The following is a 17,250-nucleotide window of genomic DNA, read 5'->3' as shown; positions in this document are numbered from 1 at the left end:
GACTGCACTGGAAGTAACAGGATTTAGGGTTTCTTCTTTTGAAACAATCCCTGTTTTTTGTTGGTTTTTGTTTTGTTTTGTTTTGTTTTTCAAGACAGGGTTTCTCTGTGTAGGAACTCTGGTTGTCCTGAACTCACTTTGTAGACCAGGCCGGCCTCGAATTCACTGAGATCTGCCAGCCTCTTGCCCCCCGAGTGATGGAATTAAAGGCATGCACCATCACACCCAGCCAATCCCTGTTTTTATACACAAACTCTCAAATTGAACTGCAAATTTGGGATATGCCTAGTCTTGGGGAGTAATTCTCATGTGTCTGTGATGGTTAATGTCATAGTCAGCTTAACAGCCTCTAAGTCATCTGGGAGACAAGCCTCTGAGCATGTCTACAGAGTAGTTCTAATTAGGTGAATTGAGGTGACAAGACCCACCTTAACTGTGGGCAGCATCATTCTATGGGCAGGGAGTCCTGGAGGGGACAGAATTGAGAAAAACGAAACCAGGTGTGGTTGTGCACACCTTAAATCCCTACACCTGGGGGTGCAGAGGCAGATGAACCTCTGGATTCAAGGCCAAGTTGCTCTACAAAAGGAGTTCACGGTCAGCCAGGACTACACAGGAAAACCTGGTCCTGAAAATAAAGCAGAAAGGAGAAAAGGAGCTGATCACCAGCATTTGTCTTTCTGCTTCTTGAATGTGCAGGCCACGCGACCAGCTGCCTCCTGCTCCTGCTCCCGTGACTTCCCTGTCATAGTGGACTGTACCTTCAAACTAGCAGCAAAATGAACTCTTCCCACCTTACGCTAGCTTTTGTTTGACTAATAGAGAGCCTGTCATTGAGGTACAATCCTTTCCTTCAAGTCACGATAAAAACCTCTGGCTCGGGACTGTAGCAGTGCCACAAGTACAGGCGCTTGCTACCGCTCTTCCAGAGGACTTAGGTTCAGTTCCCAGCACCCACCTGGGCACTCTTGTAACACTTCCAGGGGTGTGGCACCCTCTTCTAGCGTCTCCAGGCACCAGCATGCAAAATCACCCACATATAGACGTAAAATAAAAATAAATCTATTAAAAAAAGATGTTTAGCCCTTGCTGGGTATGTTAATTTGAAGCCAGCCTGGTCTACATAACAAGTTCCAGGCCAGCCAAAAACAAAGCAAGACAGAACAAAGTAAGTCTTAGACACGTCATTTCATTTTGTGTCTATATGTTTTATTGGGTTTGGGGGGTTATTTTGTTTTGTTTTTCAAGACAGGGTTTCTCTGCATAGCTTTGGAGCCTGTCCTGGAACTCCCTCTGATGCACCTGCCTCTGCCTCCCTAGTGCTAGGATTAAAAGGCATGCATCACCACCGCCCAATACTCTTGGTTTTTTTTGTTTTTGTTTGCTTGTTTGTTTGTTTGTTTGTTTGAGACAGGCTGGTCAAGAACTCCTGACCCCCTCACACCTCCCAAGCACTGTGTTTTCAAGCAAGGATATAGTACCTGTTCTTGACATGATTTCCTTCAATCCCCTATTCTTTTTTTTTTTTTAAGATTTACTTATTTATGTGTTTTAAGTACACCAGATCTCATTACAGATGGTTGTGAGCCACCATGTATTTGCTGGGAATTGAACTCAGAACTTAACTTCTGGAAGAGCAGTCAGTGCTCTTAACTGCTGAGCCACCTCTTCAGTCCCAATACCCTATTCTTTACCCATATTAAATCCTACCTACTTTTTTTTTTTTTTTTTTTACTTTTTGAGACAGGGTTTCTCTGTAGTTTTGGAGGCTGTCCTGGAACTCACTCTGTAGACCAGGTTGGCCTCGAACTCACAGAGATCCACTTGCCTCTGCCTCCCAAGTGCTGGGATTAAAGGCATGCACCACCAACGCCTGGTTAAATCCTACTTTTTACAAAATAAAGAGATTAAAAGAAAAACAAACAAACAAATTAATCCCACTTTCAGTCATAGGCACGAACATATATCTCTACTAAGATGCTCTTTCTGGCTCTGCTGGTTTCCAGTGGTATGCATTCTGAACAGCTCATGAAAATTTGTAAGGTGTCCAACCCAAATAAGCACTTATTTGTTGACTGAGAAGGTGAATAAGGAGACTCAACACTTCTGAAGTGAGAAATCACTTAAACGACAACATAATAAACTCTGTCCCCCAAAGTGAAACATGGTTCCCCCCCAAATAAAGACTAAGACTCCTTTTGGAAGCCTAAAACTTTTCAGGATGTGATAAAACATCCATTACTCAGGAACCTCATCTGTTGCTGCTTCTTAAAAAAAAAGGAGCATTTAAGACCCCTCCTAACTTAAGTGTCCAAGCTCTAAGTATAAGAAATCCTCAGAGAGCTGGGCATGGTATCACACTCCTTTAATCCCAGCACTTGGGAGGCAGAGGCAGGGAGATCTCTGAGTTCTGGGACAGCCTGGTCTACAGAGCAAGTTCTAGAACAGCCAGGGCTCTACAGAGATATCCTGTCTCAGAAAACCAAAATTGTGAAACAGAAACAAATAAACAAACAAAAATCTATTTACGAAAGAAATCTATGAGGCTTCACAGGAAGTAAAGCCAGAAAACTAAACATGGCTCCAAGTCTCATCGTCAACTGCTACAACTAATGTAGGTATTAGGAGTTGTGTCCATGTAAAATAAACTGAGGTATAAAGAGAAATTAAACCTCTTATCAAAGGTACCGAACTCATCAACAAGGCCCTACAAGACTGTGCATCTTTCTTCTGACTTGGATGAATGTACCAAGTGTGCTGTCTTCCACCTTTTCCCTATTAAAAGAAGGTTCCAGGGACGTGGGAGGGGGCTCTCATTCATACCTGATCAGCTGTGAGCAGCGGCTCTTCGTTGATGCCAGAATCATTTTCACTCTTCTCGTTGAACTCTTCCTCTTCCTTCTCGTGGACCTGAAGGAGAAGGGGAGTGGCATTCTATCCATCACCAGTAGATCCTCTGCCCCTAGACTAGCTAGCCGAAGGGCCCTGTTAGCCTCCCACTGTCAGAAGAGGGAACACAGAGAGGAGTCTGAGTTTCATCTTGCTCCAAATCTGCTACATCACACAACAGGCATTGCCAGCATGGCCAGAAGAAGACAATAGGGTGGTGGTGAGCAACACCATTTGGACTCAAGGGGATCAGCTGTGTTCTCTAACTCCTTGCACGAAGCAGGGACCTTCTCACAGTGAGTAACATTACATCCAGCTCATGCAGCAAATACAATTCTTCAAGTAGTGTCAGTGGGGCAGGGGTGTCCAGATGTTTATCTTAGTGAGCACTTTAAGGGGTTGGTTGTTTCCATTCAGTCACAGCTTTTAGAATGTGATAAAATGCCATCTGCCTTTGGAATCCAGGTGGGGTTTCATAGGGGATGAATCAACATGGGATATAATCCCATGAACTAAAACAAAAACTGAGCCAGGATGTGATGGTATATGCCTATGAGCCCAGTGTTCGGCTGTAACCTCCCAAGCCCTATAACTCTTTCTTCCCAAATGCGACCCTCGCCGGGTGTTGGTGGTGCACGCCTTAATCCCAGCACTCAGGAGGCAGAGGCAGGTGGATCTCTATGAGTTCGAGGCCAGCCTGGACTACAGAGTGAGTACAGAGTCCAGAACAGCCTCCCAAAAACAAAAAACAAACAAACAAACAAAAACCCAAATGCCACCCTCTCAGAGAATCTTCAAGAAAGATGACAAAAAACCCAGTTCCAAATTCTCAGCAGCTAAGGCAGCTCCTCCCCTGAAGTTGCCATCAACCGAAATCCCCCCAACCCCGAAAGTGCTCAGCTTTTGGCATGCTTGGGCACAAACCTAGCTTACAGTGGACACGTCATCACCCCTCTATTACAGGCTATATAAGCTCCCTGCTTTAGTTCAGGTGTGTGACTTCTCCAGTGTGGCCCTCTGGGGCTGGAGAACTCACCCGGAAGTGGCTGTACTCAAATAAACCTGTTTTTACTTTTTCAGTTCGACTTGATCTGGCTTACTGCATCCGAGAAACCTGTTATCTTTGTTGTGCCCAAGTTGTAAAATCCCCAGAGACCACCAGGAAAACAGACCCACTAAACTGAAACCATGACAGGGTCCCGGCCTAACAAGCTGACGCAGCAGCCTCCAGAGGGAGTGACGTTCTCTGTCTACTGCTAGGTTTTAAAGACAAAAGTTACAGGATTACAGGTACAGGTTGGTTTCTGATTGGTTGACATTTAGAAACAATTAGGAGAATTTCTCAAAGTCATATTTTGGCATGAAATATCTGTGTACCAATTATTTTCATTGGTCAGTGCTGAGAGGGAACATTCTGTGGTTTCTATGGCATTGTCTTGTTACTTGCAGGTGGCCTGTTGTGTATAGATACCAACAGTTTTCAGAACTATATCCTGGAGACTACAGGGGAGGTTGTGGTTCCCCCTGGAGATTCTTTTGTGACCAAACAGTTCCCAGAAACCAACTATCTATAGGGTGGGGTGGGGGTCTGGAGTTTCTTTGTGTTCCGTTTTGGCCCTAGACTCTGGGAGGCCAGAAGATCTGGAGTTTCCTTGTGTCAGAGGCCTATGTGTCTTTTCTGTAGCCTGTCATCGCTGCTAAAGCAGGGGCTGAGTGAGGGTTTGGTCCCTTTATTTCTAAAAGTGAAGTCTTTGAGTTTAGTTTACCCCCTTTCAATCTTGATACAGAAAACCTATTACCCAGCAACTTAGGAGGTAGCCCCAAGGTGATCAGGAATTTAAGACCATCCTCCTACTATCCCTACCTAGCAACTTCAAGGCCAGCCTAGGTTACATGAGATACTGTTTAAAAACAAAGCAGCAGCAACAATAATTCCAGGTGTGAGTGGTACACGCATGTAAGCCCAGCTCTGCAGAAGCAGAGGCAGGAGAATTACAGAAAGTCCAACGCTATCCAAGGTCATAGAGTAGCTCCTTGTCAAAAAAAAAAAAGGAAGGAAGGAGGGAGAAGAAAGAAGGGAGGGGTAGAGGGAAGGAAGAAGGCAAGGAGGAAGATGAAGGGAAGGAACAAAGGAAAAGAACAAAAAGGGCAAACTAAAGCCTAAGAAAAACACTGAGAGGAGAATTCTGTTTAACTCATTTGTCCCGTGTCTCCTAAATACTATAATCCTAAGACTCTACAAGTTTACAACTATTGAGACTCCAGAAGGTGTCTACATCCAACAAGATACTTGTTAACAACCCTGGCCTCACCGGCCATATTTATTGCAAACTGGTGACAGTCCAGGGTTCACATTCACATCCTGCACACATCCAATCAACCTAAGAACCTTTTCTTCCAGGAATCCAGCTGAAAATCACAGGAGTTGGCAAGAGAGATCCAGGAAATCCCTCCACAGAGCCACTCCCCATGCAGGAACCACTTTTCCTCGGCCTCTAAGAGCTAACCTGTTGATTGGTCTGTCCCCCGGGGCCTGTCTTCCTATTCTAACAAGAAACACCGGGGGTGAGGTCCCAGCTGTCGTGTATTCCAACCTCAAAACTTTCATCTTTGAGCTCTGCTTTGGCAGGTACCCCCTAACCATGCACATCCCCTCCTATCTCTGCCTAGAGCCCGGACATTGTCTCTATAAAAAAGAAATCAAGCAAGTATATCTTGAACGCCATCTGTCCTCACGTGGAGAAGGGACAAGGCAGAGAGGAGAGGGAATCACCAGAGGAGCTGGCGGGCAGATGGCAGCATCTATTTCTGCGATGGAATCCATATGTTTGTGTCTCTGCCAAGACTACCACCTGTGGTACCGCTTGTTCCCACGGCTCCCCACTGGGCAGAACAAAACTCCTGGGGCCACACTTTGTTCACAGCGACACTGACACGGCAGAAGTTCCCAAGGGTCGGGCGGTGTGGCTCTTACTAGAAAAAGGGAGATTTTCTTTTCAGTTTGAGTCACATTTTTTTTTTGCTTGTTTGTTTGTTTTATTTATATGTGAGTGCTCTGTCTGCATGTACGCTTCATGCCAGAAGAAGGCATCACATCTCACTCTAGATGGTTGCGAACCACCATGCAGTTACTGGGACTTGAACTCAGGTCCTCTGGAAGAGTAGCCCATGCTCTTAACCACTGAGCTGTCTCTTCAGTCCCTGGAGTTACTTTTATAAGCTTCTGACAGCAATGTTAGTCCATAACTCAAATTCAGATACGAGGGTTGAAATGAAGGCTATGAAAATGCAATATGTACCTAGGTACGGTGGTATATACTTGTAATCCTGAGTAGCCTGCCTGACTCCATTTTGAAGGCAGGAGCCATAGTTTCCTGGAACCTGACCTTCCCTCCTTCCCTAATCCATGAACTTAACCTTTTTATTCTTTTTTCTTTCCTTTCCTTTCCTTCTTTTCTTTTCTTTTTCTTTTTTTTTTTTTTCTTTTTTTGAGACACAGTTTCTATGTGGCTTTGGAGCCTGTCCTGGAACCACTCTGTAGACCAGGCTGACCTTGAACTCAGAGATCCGACTGCCTCTGCCTTGGAGAGCTGGGAGTAAAGGCTGTGTTACTACTGTCCAGCCCCTGATTTGTTGAGAATACCTTTACCCTCCCAGATCCTCCTTGGTCACATGTTGACACATGATGTTCTTTTTTTTTTTATTTTATTATTTTGACACATGATGGTTTTTTTTTTGGTTTTTTTTTTTTTTTTTTTTTTGGTTTTTCGAGACAGGGTTTCTCTGTGGCTTTGGAGGCTGTCCTGGAACTCACTTGGTAGTCCAGGCTGGTCTTGAACTCACAGAGATCCACCTGCCTCTGCCTCCCGAGTGCTGGGATTAAAGGCGTGCGCCACCAACGCCCGGCGACACATGATGTTTTATTGAGTTTTTTTTCTGTATTTCCTTATTTCCCGATTGTCTCTCTTCTGTTAAACCTCCTTTGTAACTACTCCTGATTTTGCTCCTTAAAATGGGCCCAAGAAATGGATTTGGGGCTGCTCTCTTTAACCCAATTTAGGAGGCAGTCACTGATTGGCTCTTAGGTGCACCCCAATAAAAAGCAGGCTCACTTCAAATTTGGCTCAAACTGTGGTAGTGGTCTTATTCTTGCTAATGGGATTAACAATACCAGCACTCAAGAGGCTAAGAGAGGCTAGCCTGAGCTACATAGAGCAATCCTCTCTCAAAAATAAATAAATAAATAAATAAAACAATATGGATACAGCTCAGTGACAAAGCCCTGAATTCCATCCCCAGCAATAAAAAAGATGATAATCTAGGACTATAGTTCAGGGGTAGAAAACTTGCTGAACAATTGCAAATTGATCTTCAGCAATGAAAAAACAACAAAAGGCAGATGTGGTGGTGCCTGCCTGCAATCCCAGCAGGCATAAGATCAAGAGTTCAAGGTCATCCTCAAACCATTTCTACACCAGGAGTTCAAGGTCCGAGCTCCAGGAGACCGAACACGCAGAGGGAATGCTTACTTTTTCTGAATCTGGACGGTCTCAGTGCTTTTACTTCACTAATTCAATATTGCACCTTTGACCTAGATCTCCCTCCCCAAGTTTCTACCACAGGTGCAGGGCGGGGCTTGCAGGGAAGGAAGGCTCCAAAGGGCTGGGCAGCCGTTAAAGAGCCCCCAGCTGTGGCCTAAGTGCTCCTAGAGTGTTCTTTCCTGTTGCTCTCTAAGGCACAAAGTTTATGGATCTGCGTCTAAATTGTTAGAATAAGATAAAGAGATCTGGCCAGGAGGTGGTGGCCTTTAATCCTAGCACTTGGGAGGCAGAGGCCAGTCTGGTCTACAAAGTGAATTCCAGGACAGCCAGAGAAAACACTATCCTCAGAAAACCAAAAACCAAAAAAAAAAAAAAAAAAAAAAAAAAGATAACGAGATCCGAAAGGCAATTACAGTCTTAGAAAAGCCATCGTGAGTGTGTTGTCATTCCTTGTTTTCTTATTTCTCAGAATCAGCCATGAGGAAAAAATAAAACAAAAGGCTCAGAACACACAATGCACCCCAAGCGAGCCTGGGCTTCTCCCTGCTCCTCTGCTCAGTCACAGGCTTCACCACATCTACCCTATTTCAGGTCTCCCTCTTCTGTCCGACTTGAGTTCTAACTCTCCATCCTGTCTCGCCTCGACCTGGTTCCATCAAGCCTGTGGTTTTTCCCCTCAGCCCTCCCAGACTCTGCTTTGCTCTGACAGCTCCTGTCACTTCTTAACAAACCTTTTTCCTTCCTGCTGTCTATTTACAGACTCCACTTGCCCCCCACAAAACAGAGGTAGTGTCTTGAGCAAAAAGCTTAAGGGAACAAGAGAGGAAGGTGTCCTGGAAAACAACCGCACTGAATACAATGGCTTGGGGATACTCTTGGTCCTATTATGTGACACAGACAAGAGAGTCACTTCCTTGGCTACTTGTGTGGTGATGAGTAAGGTACCTGCCCGAAATGATCCACAAGCCTGTCACATGGTGTCCATTTCCTTGTGGGCTAGACCTGACAGTCATTTGCATACTGTCAAATTGAACGAGGCTCTTGTCTGGTATTTCCAGAAGGGGCACTGACCACGGCAAACTTTTCTTCATCTTGCTTTGAGGGAAAGGTGTGCCTCAGGATTGCCACTGTGCAATCTAAAGCTAACGCAGAGCCCTAACACTTAGACCTCCTCATGCAGCAGTCCACGAAAGCCTTAAGGGTGTGGAGGCCTTGTGTCCAACAGCAATTATAAGCTAGGGTCTTTGGCTAAAGCATTCCAGTTTATCCTGTTCCTAGAAAAAAACAAGAACTTCTACTTCATAGTTAGCTCCTTTATATTTTTCCCTCCCCTTCCTCCACTGATTCAAATGTGTGGCTACTGCAACGACTTTAGGAGAACAAAGATACATTTAGTTTTTTACCTCCAGACAAAAAAAGTAGGAAGAATAAAAGAAACCCAACAGTGTGCGCTCAGCCCCAGGAAAGGGCACTGTGTCCCTTTTGTGCTTGTGAACAACCAGGAACCATCTGTGTGGGCTGAGTCAAGGGCTCTGTATTCTCACAGCAAGATGTTCCACAGTATTTGGTCAACAAACACTTATTGAAAGAATTATTGAACAAATGACAAAGAGAGGACTGAAGTGCAACCAGGACCTAGGTTCAGCCCCATCTCCAGCCTTTTCGTTGCCTGGAGACTAAGAAGATGGATCTTTCTGTCTTGGATGTCTGTCTCCTCTTGTCTTAGGGTCAGTCACGATCTGCTGTTAAGAAAAGGTTATGGGGGCCGGGCGTTGGTGGTGCACGCCTTTAGTCCCAGCACTTGGGAGGCAGAGGCAGGCGGATCTCTGTGAGTTCGAGACCAGCCTGGACTACCAAGTGAGTTCCAGGACAGCCTCCAAAGCCACAGAGAAACCCTGTCTCAAAAAACCAAAAAAAAAAAAAAAAAAGAAAAGAAAAGAAAAGGTTATGGGGGTCAAAAGATGGTCTTTACGTCATAGCCAGGAACAGAAAAGAGTGATTCATTAAAAAACCCAACCAGAGTGGATAACTGTTAAGTAGTAATATCTACATGTATAATTCAAGGATATAACTTTGACCTAAAATATAAGAGCACACTATGCCATGATGGGCCTCTAAGAGGAGTCCCACATAGTCTTTCTTGAAGTTCCCACATTATACAATTATTTAAACCACCTCCTGTTTCCATTTATTTCCAGTAGAAGGAAGGCACACTGGATATTGCTCACACAGTTACCTCTTCTTCCTGCCCAGGCTCTAATAAAATGAAAGTAACTGGATTTAAAATAAGAGTATCTAGCTGGGCGGTGGTGACACACGCCTTTAATCCCAGCACTCAAGAGGCAGAGACAAGTGGATCTCTGTGAGTTCAAGACCAGCCTGGTGGTCTACAAGAGCTAGTTCCAGGGCAGCCTCCAAAGTCACAGAGAACCTTGTCTCAAAAAAACAAAGAGTATCTCACAGGGGCAAAATGAGTTCGAGAAAGACAGCACCTAAAAAGTGCTTGCTGGGAAGCAGCTGCTGGCCCAGGGGCTGGAGAGCCACACCCTCTCCAGTAAAGCTTCAAAGGTGAATGGATTCACACTGAAGATGTTGGAAAGCTTGGGGGCGGGAACCCTCAGGTTGGCATTGTGAATGACACTAAGGCGATGAGGACTTGGGGGCAGCTGGACCTCAGCTGTCTTCTAGCAGCCATATAGAAAGGCTATGGCAATCAATCCTGTTACCCTCGGGAGACCTAGTGACTACACTGGTGAGGTTGAGCTAGTGAGGTTCCTGCCTCAGACAACTTGACAGAGCCTGGGGTGGGGAAATCAAAAAAAAAAAAAAAAAAAAAAAAAAAGGAAGAGCAGGGCATGGTGGCATATGCCTTTAAATTCAGCACTTGGGAGGTAGAGGCTTATTTCACATGTCAATCCCAGCTCCCTCTCCCTCCCCTCCTCCCCCCCCACCCTCCCCACCAGGCCCCCCAGTTCTCCACTCAATCTCCACTCTGATCCCAGAAAATGGTGGCACATGCCTCTAATTCAGCATTTTGGAAGTGGAGCCAGGCAGACCAGGAGTTCAAAACTAGACTGAACTCCACGAGAGCCTGGCCCAAACATTTTCCCCTCCTGGTATAGATAAATAAATACCATACGTGCCCCAGAAAACAAAGACACAAGATCAGGCCTCTTCCAGGCCTTCAGAACAAACATCATCGGACCCACTCCTTCTGCCAGAGCAACTGTATATCTGAACAAACCCTGTGAGGCTGTTGTTTCCAGGCACCAGATGCAGGCAGTGGAAGGTTTCGGACTAGAAAGAAGTGAGGGAAACTTGGGTCCACTAAAAAGCATAAGAATACCATCAGTGGCAAGCATCAAGACTTTTGTTTGCTTTTGAGTTTTATTTGATTGGTTGGTTTTGCTGCTGTTTTGAGATAAGGTCTGTTTTGAGGCTAGAGGCCCATGTTGGATATCTTCTGCTATTGCTGTCCACATTCAGTTTTTGAGTCAGGGGCTCCCAGTGAACCTGAAGCTCATGATTCAGCTAGACTGGCCAGCTGGGTAAGGACCCTCTGACTCCACTCCCATTCCTGAGAATGCAGGTGCACAGGCCATGCCCAGCTTTTAACATGGGAACTTGAACTCAGGTCTTCATGCTTATGCACTGAGTATATAGCCCATTGAGTGATCTCCCCAGACCTCTGCATCATATATTTCAAGGAATTTATCCATTTAATCAATCTATGAATGTATTAACCATGAATTTATCTATAATCTTCTTTTAATTTTTTTATATTAACTTTTTTGTGTGTTTGTGTGGGACATACATACATGTGTGGAAGTCAGAGAACAACTTGGGAGAATCAGTTCTTTCCTTTCCACCGTGTGGTTTCTGGATATTGAACTCAGGTCATCAAGGATGACTATAAATGACTTTACCAGCTGAGCCCTTTACCCCCTGAGTAGTCAGTCTTACAAGCTCTGCAATCTTCCATTTCGTAGTAAGGTTTGTGAGATCTGTAATGCATTTCCTTCCTTGATCCTGGTAGCACAAATGTGTGTCCTTTCTCCCCGTCTATAGGTTTATTACTTCTATCAAACTTTTTAGTTTCTTTGGTTTATCTCTATTGTTTTTTATCTGACTCATTTTCTTCATTTTTAAAAGGAGTTATTTATTTGTATCTTATTTGTATGGCTGCTTGCTTGCTTGCTTGTTTGTCTGTACTTATGTGCCTGGTGCCTGAAGAGGTCAAAAAAGGATATTAGTTTCCCTAGAACTGGAGTTACCCATAGCTCTTTGCTGCCATGTAGATGACTGGAATTGAACCTGAGTCCTCGGAAGAGCAACTAGTACTCTTAAACACTGAGCCATCTCTCCAGCCTTCTTAATTTCTTTTTTCCATTTTCTTTGGCATTACATTTTGGGCCTTTATCTATACCTTTATACCTCTTCACTTTGTTTGTTTTTGAGAGAGGGTTACACTATGTACTCTGGCTGTTCTGGAACTTACTATGTAGACCATGCTGGCTTTGAACTCACCAAGATCCATCCTCCTGCTTATGCCCCAAAGTGCTGAGATTAAAGGTGAGCCACACCATGCCCGGCTTTTGTTTTGTTTTGTTTCATTTGAGAAGGGAGCAGGAGTATCTCACTAGCTTGTCAAGCAGTCTTCAGCCTTGAAATTCTGCTTACCCTCCTAGATCTCTGGAATTACAGGCCTGTGTTATCATGCTCTTGGTATTTTTATAGTGTTTTCTCCAGAGTGCATTGTAAATTTCAGTTTTCATAGTCTATTTAGAAGAAATATTTTGCCTCTTCAGATAAAAGTGAAACTTGAAAGTTTGTCTATTTCCTCCATTCTTGTGCTATAGTCATGTATTTTGTTTTGATTTATATTTATACTCCACAATACAAAATGATTTTTCTGACAGAAGAAAAAAAAGATAATTAAAAATTGTTCTCAGAGCCGGGCGTTGGTGGCGCATGCCTTTAATCCCAGCACTCGGGAGGCAGAGGCAGGCGGATCTCTGTAAGTTCGAGACCAGCCTGGACTACCAAGCGAGTTCCAGGACAGCTCCAAAGCCACAGAGAAACCCTGTCTCGGGGAAAAAAAAAATTGTTCTCAGACTGATCATGAAAACACTGCAACCCCAGAATTCAGGAGACAAAGACAAGGGAAGGCTGTGAATTCAAGGCCAGCCTGGCCAGCATAGTGAATTACACACACACACACACACACACACACACACACACACACACACAGATTCAGAAAAAAATTAGAAAATCTGAAGGCCTATCTTTCTTTGTTACAGAAATTAAATTCACAATAACTGGGGCTGGAGAGATGGCCCAGATGTTTAGAGCACTTACTCTTCTTCAAGAGAACTTGAGTTCAGTTTCCAGCACCCATGTTGGGAGGCTCACAACTGCTTGCATCTCTAGCTCCAAGGTCAAACCTTTGGCCTCCATGAGCACCTACACACACACACACACACACACACACACACACACACACACACACACACACACACCTAACCTTCTACAGAAAAGTTCAGCCCCAATGGTGTCATTGCAGTAGCCTATCAAACATTTAAGGAGGAAACAATAGCAACCTAACATAAATTCTTTCACAAAACAGGAGAACATCCAGCTACATAAATGTATGGCCTTCTGCTACATAGCTGTTTGCTCTGAACTGAAACATTCCCTCTGAGCGGGAAGAGGAAGACTCACAAGACTGGGGAACTAAATAAAAAGCACCCTAGGAAATAAATGATATTTGCAAGACTCAGGAAGCTTCCAAAAGTTACAAGAGTCACACAACCCCTCCCTAAGGCCACAGAATCAGAAAGGATTGCAGTAGAGGGGAGACTCTAGGTGTTCAAGGAGCTCCAGGGATGAAGTTTTCACAAGTCTTCACCCATGCTGGGTTGGGAAGCGCTGCTCAAGGATGCTGTTACTTTTGTCCTCCATGCTCCTGTAAGTAACCTCAATAAATGCACTGCCTTACTTGGTTAGATTTGGCTATAATAATTTCTTTGGTTTGTCATCAGTGCCCTATCAAAGGTAAATAGACATTTATTCATGTTTCCCTGAGAAAGTCACATGATACCTTAGAACAAAAGAAAGCTACAAAAAAAAAAGAGAGAGACAGAGAGGAAGAGAGAGAGGGAGGGAGGAAGGGACGGAGGGAGGGACGGAGGGAACTGGGGTCAGCTAAAGTCCTTCTACTATAATAAAGCCAAGTGATAAAAGGAGGATGAAATAAAGCAGACTTCCTCCATCCACTCTCATCACCTGTCCTGTGCCAGACTATGAAGGAAGGAAGGAAGGAAAAAAGGAAGGAAGGAAGAAAGGTAGGGAGGATAGAATTGGGCCTATTGGCCCACAACCTATTATAATCCCCACCCATACAGGCTGAAACGGCAAAACTGGAAGTTTGAAGGCCAGCCTAAGCTGCAAATTAAGTACTAGGCCAACCTAGGCTACATAGTAAGACCTGACCTCAAGCAGGTAACAAAAGTTGTCCACAAAAGTTCATAATCTATTGCCAGTCCCTTAATAGTTAAATATAGATCTGCCATATGGCTCAACCTTGCTTCCCCCCGCCAAACAGGTTTTCCTACAGAGAAATGGAAGCACATGTCCCTACAATGATGTAGGTAAGAATGTCCAAAGCAACTTTGCTTGCAATTTTAAACAACTAGAAACAGCCCAGTATTAATCTACAGATAAGCGAATAAATTTAATGTAAGGTATCTATACAAGTGAATACTATTTAGCCGAGGGGTGGTGGCACACACCTTTACTCCCAGCACTCGAAAGGCAGAGGCAGGAAGATGTCTGTGAGTTCAAGATCAGCTTGGTCTACAGAGTGAGTTCCAGGGCAGCCAGGACTGTTACACAAAGAAATCATGTTTCAGAAAAAAAAAGAAGAAGGAAAGAAATGAAACAACTTTATTTACTTTTAAAAGTAGTTGCTATTAGACAACAGAGATCAAGGAAGGCCCGCCTGCTTGATCTTTTGTTTATTTGTGGTTTTGTTTTCACGATAGTTTCCCTATGTAGCTTTGGCTGTCCTGGAACTTACTCTGTAGACCAGGCTGGCTTTGAATGCATAGAGATCTTTTAAAAATATATAAATGTGTCACCTTGATTTTTAACAAAGCCCAAATCATTGTCAATGCAGTCAGGATTGAACAGTGTCTGTGATATTTAATTCAATTACTTATTTTAGTCACAAAGACAAGCATGAGCCCATAGAGAAACAAACAATTGATTCTTGGCAATGCCCACAAAGTGGGAGATTTCAAGGACTTGTGAAACTGAGACTGCCCAGCTGTGTGCATATACCACACTAGCCCTGGTTGGCTCGGCAAACAGAAGGAATTCAGAGTACTGGTCAACCTGTGGAGCCATTTAAACTAGGGTCAGCCAAAGTCCTACTATAATAAGGGAGGTGATTTTTAATCAAACTTCCTCCATCCACTCTCATCATCTGTCCTGTGTCGGAATTAGATAAGAACAATACAGCTGAGCAGAACTCAAGGCTATCCTTCCCAGAGTCTCTCAACTCTCCCAGAACATCAGCCCCCTTGAGGGGGAATCTACAGGTAAAGATGAACTAAGGCAGCTTGCCTTATGTATCCATTGGTTTAATTCACAAAATAAGCTGGAAAAGTGGCCAGAGAGATAACACAGCAAAATCTGCCTCTTGTATCATGACAACCTGATTTGGTTTCTGTAACTAGACTCACTGCAACCTTTTCCCTTTCATTTTAGGTAACTACGAGGAACTGTACATACACCTGCAGCAAGAGAAAAATGCATAGACAGGGGTTCAAAGAGGACCTGAGACCCAGGCTCCAGTGTCAGTGTTGATTGTTCTCGAAGTCAATCATAGCCTCGAAGTCACTGTCTTGTCTGTCAATGAGGCCTTCAGGTCCTGAGTATTCTGTATTGTTCATGATTACAAAACTAAAGAAGGCTCTGCAGCCACTTTTTCACAAATGCTGATCCCTTCGCTGAGCTATTCTGAGCAATAATCTGCAGATACAGTGCCCAGTCAGGGAAACATGCTTCCTGCTCTTTTACTCAGGACCAATTCTTGAGCTCCCGGGAAGGTGCCATCAACCACTATGCCAAAAGTCTGAATTTCATCATTTGCCGAGTCCCCAGGGCTGTGCCAGCACTTCCTGAATACAAAATTGTCAGTTTCTCTTCATGGCTGAAACTAGAAAGTCAAACAAGGTAGAAACTGTCTTTTAACACAAGCAGAGCCATTACGTGATTTGACCTTTTACTGTGATAAGGCCTCTTGACCATCATGTAGCCATTTCACCTGGACATTAGCTCAGTGTCTCCCCCCACCTACCACCCCTCGGTATCTGTGGAAACTGACCTCCAAAGTGACAAGCGTGGTAGCCCCTTGGGGGAGGTGGTTAGACATCCAAATCACGAATGGTATTAAGTCCTTATAAAATAAACCGTATTTTGTACCTTCTACTATGTGTGGACCTCACAAGAAAGAGCCACATATGAACAACCTCCCCACAGACTCAACTGGCATCTTGGTTTTAGACTTCCAGTCTCTAGAACTATGGGAAATAAATGTCTGCTGCTTATAAGTCAGTCAGAGATACCCTGCTCTGCTGACTGAAATACCACTACAGATATAGTACATATATAGTCAGCCACCAGGAGCAATCTGGATTTTCTGAGACTATATAATACCTCAAAAGAAGTATCCAGCCTCCTTTTTTAAAAAAGTTTTTTAAAGAGTGTGTGTGTGTGTGTTTATATGAGTGAATGCCATTTGCATGAGGGTGCCCTCAGAGGCTGAAGAGGGTATCAGATCCCTTGGAGCTGGAGTTACAGGAGGTTGTAAGTCATCTGACATGGGTGCTAGAAACTGACCTTGGGACCTCTGCAAGAGCAGCAAGTGCTCTTAACCCCTGAGCCATCTCTCCACCCCACTGAAGTCCTAAGTTATCCTCTGCACATGAAAAGGAACAAGCAAACACAACACCTTCCTACCCACTGTGCACCACTCCACCGAGCCCCAGCTCTAACCAGCAGGCTGGAAGGTCTACCAGCCCTTGCTGAAAGTCACTTCTGCTGGGTGGTGGTGGTGGTGGTGGTGGTGGAGGTGGTGGCACACGCCTTTAATCCCAGCACTAGGGAGGCAGAGGCAGTTGGATCTCTGTGAGTTCAAAGGTGGCCTGGTCTATCGAGAGAGTTTCAGGACAGACTCCAAAGCAACACAAAACAAAGTGTGTGTGTGTGTGTGTGTGTGTGTGTGTGTGTGTGTGTGTGTGTGTGTGTGTGTGTGCGCGCACGCGCGTATGAAGAGAAGTCTGTGATAGTCACTCTTCCAACTTGCTATGCAGACCATGATACAGAGATCAGCAGTAGAAGTTACTTTGGGTTCCCGGAGTGCAGTCACTGGCAGTGTGCTTAACATGTACATGGTCCTGATTCCAGCCCCAGCACCATAAATATGGAGCAGGAAGAAGGGGATAGCTTGGGGAAGCGGGTAACCATTTATGAAGGTTTGAATAAAAATGGCCCCAGAAGGCGTGGCCTTGTTGGAGAAGGTGTGTCCTCATTGGGGGAAGTGTTTTAGTTCTTTTTCTGCTGTCTGCAGATCTAAGATGTAGATTTCTCAACTCCTTTTCCAGCACCATGTCTGCCTGCTAGCTGCCATGGTTCCAAGCCAGCCCTAATTAGATGTTTTCCTTTCTAAGAGTCGCTGTGGTCACTGTGTCTCTTCACAGCAAGAGAACCCCTAACTAAGACACCATTCTTACTCTTTTTATATATAACTATCTCA

The 17,250-nt window shown here is 44.5% G+C and overlaps 1 protein-coding gene across 2 annotated transcripts in view; it reads right to left on the bottom strand.

Moving 5' to 3' along the window:
* The window catches only part of Fez1 (fasciculation and elongation protein zeta 1), a 52,136-nt gene that overhangs the window by 16,681 nt on the left and 18,205 nt on the right, over positions 1 to 17,250 (bottom strand). For both annotated transcript variants that reach the window (XM_040729920.1, XM_021222859.2), the window contains one exon: positions 2,824 to 2,910. In XM_040729920.1, the coding sequence (XP_040585854.1) occupies positions 2,824 to 2,910 (87 nt within the window). The remainder of the gene's footprint in view (positions 1 to 2,823; positions 2,911 to 17,250) is intronic.

The sequence above is a fragment of the Mesocricetus auratus genome, unplaced genomic scaffold (assembly GCF_017639785.1).
Source record: "Mesocricetus auratus isolate SY011 unplaced genomic scaffold, BCM_Maur_2.0 Super-Scaffold_100022, whole genome shotgun sequence".
In the NCBI taxonomy this organism is placed as follows: Eukaryota; Metazoa; Chordata; class Mammalia; order Rodentia; family Cricetidae; genus Mesocricetus; species Mesocricetus auratus.
This window is presented reverse-complemented; position numbering and strand designations above follow the sequence as displayed.